Below are 6,961 nucleotides of genomic sequence, written 5' to 3' on the forward strand. Positions count from 1 at the left end.
TCAAGTAGAAGCTCAATTTTCAGCTTTCCTAGAGAACCATCGTTCGCTCTTCTCTCAAACTCCAGTTTGATCAGCAACCAACTGGTAGCCTCAGAGAGAGAGAGAGATTTACACACACAATACACACTGAGAAATGGCGTCATATGGTGTTCTCCCAAGGGCCAATTTCCTCCCGTTGCTCTATCCTCAAGATGGTCTTTCTTCTTCAAGCCTCTTACCTTCCACCATTCCTTGTATTCCCAGCAACAAGCGAAAGGTACCCTTCCTTCCTTCCTCCCTCCCTCGCACGCACGCGAGCGCGCACGCACAAATGTACGAGTGTTATATAGTGTACAGTGTGCTTGATAGCTTAAGTAAATCTTGGCACTTCCATTTTGCAGTTCTCTGGGGTTGTAGCTGTTCACCAGGAAAATGAAGCTAGTGATGAAAGCGATGTCCTAGTGAAGACAAGGCAGGATGGACAGCAGAAGAGAATCCTCAATTTCTCTGGGGCGAAGCCTAAGACTCCAATTCTGGATACCATTAATTACCCCGTTCACATGAAGAATCTTTCAGTTGAGGTGAGTTTGGCGATGGTTGTTAAACCTTTTTTTGCCTTTTTGGGATAAAATACACTTTAGCCCCCTATGGTTTCTTAATTTTTCACCAACCTCCCTATAGTTTCAAAAGCTATATATAACCCCCTCATAATTTGGATTAAAGTGTCAAAATGACGGAAATGATCATTTATAATGGAACCCATGAAGAAGATATCGAAATTACCCTTGTTTAAAAGTTAAAATGGCTAAAGTCACCAAAATATATAAACATAATATGTATGACACTCTAACCCCGTATAGTTTTATATTTTACTATATAACCCCTTATATTTTACCCGTATGATATTATATTTTACCATATAACCCCTTATGTATAGCTTTTGAAATTATGGGGAGTTATGTGAAAAATGCTATACCACAGGGGTGTAAATAAAGTGTATTTTACCCTTTTTTTTGTGTGTACTGTATTATATATGATGATTCGCAACTTAAGAAAAATTAAAGTACTAAATAGTAATAATATTGCTTCAGATATTATATCAACTTTCACGCTTACTACCACTTCGCCAAATTCTCAGAAAAATAATTGGTCCAGGAGAAGAGTCCAAATCATGATTTTAAGAGAAAACACAAAAGATTCCGAAAGCAAAATATGATAGTACAACACGTAAATCACGTCTTGAAGATAGCCCACAATTAATGTCTCTCTCTCTCTCTATTTTTTTTGGATTCGATATCACATAAATCACGTTTTTCCCTATTTTCTGATTCCACATGCCGCAGTGGAATTTTCAACTTTTAAGTACGTTAATTTTTGTTCTCTAAGAATAACCCCCGCAATTAATTTTTGTTTTTATGATTATCTATACGCGTAGGAGCTTGAAAAATTAGCTGATGAACTCCGGGAAGAGATCGTGTATACGGTGTCCAAGATTGGCGGCCATCTTAGTGCAAGCCTGGGTGTTGCAGAACTTACTGTTGCACTTCACCATGTATTCAACACTCCTGACGACAAAATCATCTGGGACGTCGGTCACCAGGTCATTATATTACATTATTCAGTATAATCAATTTTTTCTTTTAAATTTTTTACGCAAATTTTAAATATTTCATTACAGCAGATATATGATTGAAATCTGAGTGGGAAATTTTTTTTTTTTTTGGGGGTGATTTTGCAGACATACCCACACAAAATCTTGACGGGTAGGAGGTCAAGAATGCATACAATTCGACAGACCTTCGGACTTGCCGGATTTCCCAAAAGGGATGAAAGCGCGCATGATGCATTTGGGGCTGGCCATAGTTCAACAAGTATTTCAGCTGGCTTAGGTAAAACCCAAAAAAGGGGAAAAAAAAAAGGGTCCATTTTTCCTTCCGTCTTTAGTAGATACTGAACTTTTTTATCTTCCCAAGAACGTATCTAAGGAATAGACTAGACCTGTTGATAAGGAATAGACTTGTCAGTTTTGGCTAGGAGATTATGTAGAAAAATTTATTTCAAATAACACGTAGATAAAAATGTGATTATAATGCAAGTTAAATAATATTTATATATATTTATTTTTTTCAAATCATGCTAACCAAAAAGAAAACTTTCCTCAATTTTATAACAGTAAAACACCATAAAACACTTTTACATAAGCTTTAAGTAGCCGTAAAAATTATTTATCTTTGTACAATTAACGCAACGGTAAAGCTAAAGATAATAATATTGGTGACTGTGAGTGAAATGGCGGTCCACACTGATGGCCTTCGGTTTAGAGTAAAACTTGAAACTAATAATATGTTAGTGAAAGAATCTCCAACATGTGGAGTTTGATCAAATGGCTCTTCCACATGGGACGGGGCCCGAGAGATGGGGCGAATTGTACGCTGCAGCCTGGTAAATGTCTGCCTCAGCGTGCTTGACATACTCTAGATCACAGGATCTATGTACAGACATAGATAGATTTTTGTGTATATAACAAACCCAAGCATTATTAAATTTAGTTGAGTTGCATACAAGGTTGGCTAAACCGGAAAAGTTTAGATACAAGCCAACGGACCATTCCACATTGGCCACCATTATAGACTTTTAAATTTTGGTGGGCGTGAGGTCAAGATTCAAATCTTGTCTTTCATTACTGTGTCACTATATGTAATTTCTCAAAATCTATACTGATGAATAATGCACCAATCTGGTCCGATAATAGTTCCTCGTTGGTTCCCCAATTGATTCAGTTGAAACTCCCCTGCCCTTAGCATAGGCTAGAATAAGAGTAAGGTAGAAGCAGAATAGAATAGATGTTACCGTTTGACAAAAAAAAAAAGAAGTTTGAATACAAGGATCTGTAAGAGAAATTTATACTTAGTCTATCTGTTAATTGTCTCTTGTTGATAGGTGATTAATAAATACGTGTCATTGAAGACTCGTACATAGAAGAAATGACTAGCCATTAACTTAGAAAGACTTTTTCTAGTATGTGCCTTAAAAGCACAAAGTACACCAAAAAATAAAAAAGAAAAAAAAGAGGGTATGCCCATAATAAACTCTTATTATTTCTATCTCTTAATATGCCTTTTGCATTGAAATTTTAATATTTTGGACATCTAAAGTAGCCGGTCCTACCTTTTTGTCCTGAACTTTTAGGGCGCATGATAGAAGAAATAGGAACTGTATCTATCTTTCCTAAACGCATTACTGTCATTTAATTGTCAAATATGGACCTTTCACTGTCCCATTTCGGACCTGTGACTGTGAGTCTTGTGGTCCCTCCTAACTTATCAAAACTTGGCACGGGCAAAAGTTTTGCGAAGATTTGTATATCACTAGAAACGTCCTTACAATTATTATTGCAGTGATAAAAGCGACAATGAACGCACAATTAATAAAAAGTAGGGTGCAATTAACATTCTCAAATGATCTAGACTGCTGGCCCACTTGCCAGACAATGAATGGGTCACTACACACCAAGGGGAACCTGAGCAGTTGGGCTCTGCTACTTTTAGGCCCAAGGCCAAGCTTGTCAGCGCTTTTGACTTCCGGCAAAATCGATTGATTACAAGTCTTGTCTAAAATTGCTGTTGAATTATATGCAGGAATGGCCGTTGGAAGAGATCTGGTTGGGAAGGACAATCATGTAATATCAGTGATTGGAGATGGAGCCATGACAGCAGGACAGGCATACGAAGCAATGAACAATGCAGGCTTTCTTGATTCGAATCTCATTATAATCTTGAACGACAACAAACAAGTCTCCCTCCCCACAGCCACTCTTGATGGTCCTGCCCCTCCTGTTGGAGCTTTGAGCAAGGCCTTAACAAAGCTGCAATCAAGCAGAAAATTTCGCCAACTTCGCGAAGCAGCAAAAGTAAGTAGTAATTAATCAATTTCCTCAACCTCGCTGCTCTTGAATGGCACAAAAAGAAAAAAAAAAGAATTTATTCATTGAATTGTGATCATTTATAGGGGGTGACAAAGCAACTAGGCGGCAAAACTCATGAACTTGCAGCCAAAGTCGATAGTGCCGTTAGGGGAATGGTTAGTGGCTCAGGGGCTCCTCTATTTGAAGAATTGGGACTATATTACATCGGTCCAGTCGATGGCCACAATATGGAGGACCTTGTGCACATTTTCAAGAAGGTGAAGTCTATGCCTGCACCAGGACCGGTCCTTATTCACATCATTACAGAAAAAGGAAAAGGATACACTCCTGCAGAAGTAGCTGCAGATAAAATGCATGGTAATATGCACATTTTGTTTCATAATTTGGAAAAATTGCTTAAAAAGCATAGGGCTAATCAGTTCCTCCTTTTCTTTTCCCCCCCTTCTGTGGTTTTCCTGCAGGAGTTGTGAAATTTGATCCTCAAACTGGAAAACAATTCAAGTCAAGTTCAAAGACAAAGGCATATACTACATACTTTGCAGAGTCTCTGGTAGCAGAAGCTGAGCAAGATGAAAAGATAGTAGCTATTCATGCTGCCATGGGAGGTGGTACCGGTCTCAATATATTCCAGAAACGCTTTCCTGAACGATGTTTTGATGTTGGGATCGCAGAGCAGCATGCTGTTACTTTTGCTGCTGGTTTAGCTACAGAAGGGCTCAAGCCCTTTTGTGCTATCTACTCATCTTTCCTGCAGAGGGGTTACGATCAGGTAAAATGGCCTAACCTCATTACTAGTTGCTAAAATGGAAAATGTGCACATTCAATAGAAATTCTAACACTGGAGATTGTGCAGGTGGTTCACGATGTAGACCTTCAAAAACTTCCTGTGAGGTTTGCTATGGATAGAGCTGGACTTGTAGGCGCAGACGGTCCGACACATTGTGGGGCATTTGACACCACTTATATGGCTTGTCTGCCTAATATGGTTGTCATGGCACCAGCGGATGAGGCTGAACTAATGCACATGATTGCAACTGCTGCAGTTATTGATGACAGGCCTAGTTGCTTTAGGTACCCAAGAGGAAATGGCATTGGTGCGGTACTTCCGCCCAATAACAAAGGAACTCCACTGGAGGTAGTTTGCAATATCTGAAACTTCTGAGAACCCCTTTTTCGTTTGTCATATATATACACACATGCATTTATTTTTGAATCCAATGCTAAAACAAATTTCAAAATCAGATTGGCAAGGGAAGGATATTGAGGGAAGGAACCAGGGTAGCCATTTTGGGTTATGGAACGATGGTGCAAAACTGTTTAGCTGCTGCTCAGGTTCTTCAAGCCGTTGGAGTATCAGCCACTGTTGCTGATGCGCGATTCTGCAAGCCTCTGGATGGAAAATTGATCCGAGAACTTGTTCAGGAGCATGAAGTCCTCCTCACTGTTGAAGAAGGATCTATTGGAGGATTTGGATCTCACGTCTCACACTTTTTGGGCTTGAACGGTTTACTAGATGGAAATCTAAAGGTACTGTTTCATTACACATTACCATTCAGGCATTTACCACCAATGTTTCCTTCTCCCAATCCCAGTGCACTGATTGATTTTGATCCAATAATCCTAGTTATGATCTAAAATAGATTTCTTGACTCATTTCTTCTTATTTTAGTGGAGGGCTATGATGCTTCCTGACAGATATATCGACCACGGGGCTCCAGCTGACCAGATTGAAGAAGCCGGGCTCACCCCAAAGCACATTGCAGCCACTGTTCTATCTCTAATTGGTGAGCACAAGGAGAGCCTGCACCTCATCGACATATAATCGGATAAATGTGCGCATGACATGGCTGATTTCAGACGAGAGGCCAAATCTGATTTACAATTTGTCGCCATTTCTTCAATTCTCGTGTGCTGTAAATAAAGAAATTGATGGGAATAGCGGATGCATGTGATGACAAGAGAGAACGATCGAACTTCTCCTGTACCTATCAAATGGATGCTGTAAAGTGCTTGCATTTCGAGAAATAATATACAGTCGAAATCAGATTGCATGAAAGTAGCATATTGTCTTCCCTCCGTGGCTTCTTTAAAGCTTGGTACATAGTTTGAATGTAGATGAAGCTTTTAGTTTCACAAGAAAGTGTAACAAAAAAAAAAAAAAATCATCATCATCATCATGATGCTTCAAAATGCGTCTAAATTCTGAAATCATAGTTCCCCAAGTCATGTCATTTGTACATCACCACAGACAAAAAGCTTGTTAAGTTAATTCGATGAATAATTCCATTGTTAGACACTCAAATCCTTGCAGTCGTCACACTCCACGCTTGAACTGAACTCTGATTGGGGACAAATCAGAATTGTCTTGTGTTTTGGATGGGAACGTTGCACCTCCCGAGTACGAGGTAGCTACATCAAGTGCAACATTGTCGTCCAATTCTGAGGATATGGCGGTGAAAAAGGTGAAATTAGAACTATGACGTCCAATAGGAACACAATATTGGGGGTGCAAAGTGTCACACAAGCAATGGCTACTGCACGTTTCCATATGATAATCATTTTAGTAAAAGACCAACATTCTTTTTTAACTTTGTTTTTCCAAATTAGATAGGGTGCATTAGTGCATTGCAGACTGTAAAGCTCCCAAATTTTCCATGCCGAGTTGAAAAACCTGCTTCGCTTGAGAATCCAACACACCAACACAATGAGTGCGTTTGGATAGAATTATTTGTTAAAAAATTATTTATTTACGTCATAAAACACATCTTTCAATATATCTTTTTTATTTTTTTTAATTTTTTTTTATATCATGTATATCATATCTTTTTTTTTTTAAAAAAAAAAATACTGCCCCAAATAATCTTCTGTTCAAAAACACCCAATTATTGGAGATCCCACAAAAGCAAGATGTGGAAATGTAGCGGTAGGCCACTATTGAGGCCCAAGGATACCATGCTTTTCTTGGACTATCACTCCGTGTCTTGTTCCCTTGGTGTTTAAGTTTTCTAAGGCCAGGCCTAATAGGCTGATCATCCTCCCGTGAAAGCCTAGAGCCTA

General features: G+C 38.9%; 1 protein-coding gene across 1 annotated transcript; it reads left to right on the forward strand.

Annotated features, from left to right (window-relative positions):
* LOC113773375 (probable 1-deoxy-D-xylulose-5-phosphate synthase 2, chloroplastic) lies at positions 1–6,185 on the forward strand. Its single transcript, XM_027318006.1, has 10 exons — positions 1–256; positions 381–560; positions 1,415–1,579; positions 1,718–1,868; positions 3,618–3,889; positions 3,988–4,261; positions 4,366–4,673; positions 4,758–5,039; positions 5,147–5,431; positions 5,574–6,185. Exons 1-10 carry the CDS (start codon positions 134–136, stop codon positions 5,724–5,726), a joined length of 2,193 nt encoding a protein of 730 aa, XP_027173807.1. The 5' UTR covers positions 1–133; the 3' UTR covers positions 5,727–6,185.
* The last annotated feature ends 776 nt before the right edge of the window (positions 6,186–6,961 follow it).

This window comes from Coffea eugenioides, chromosome 6, assembly GCF_003713205.1.
Source record: "Coffea eugenioides isolate CCC68of chromosome 6, Ceug_1.0, whole genome shotgun sequence".
Taxonomy (NCBI): Eukaryota; Viridiplantae; Streptophyta; class Magnoliopsida; order Gentianales; family Rubiaceae; genus Coffea; species Coffea eugenioides.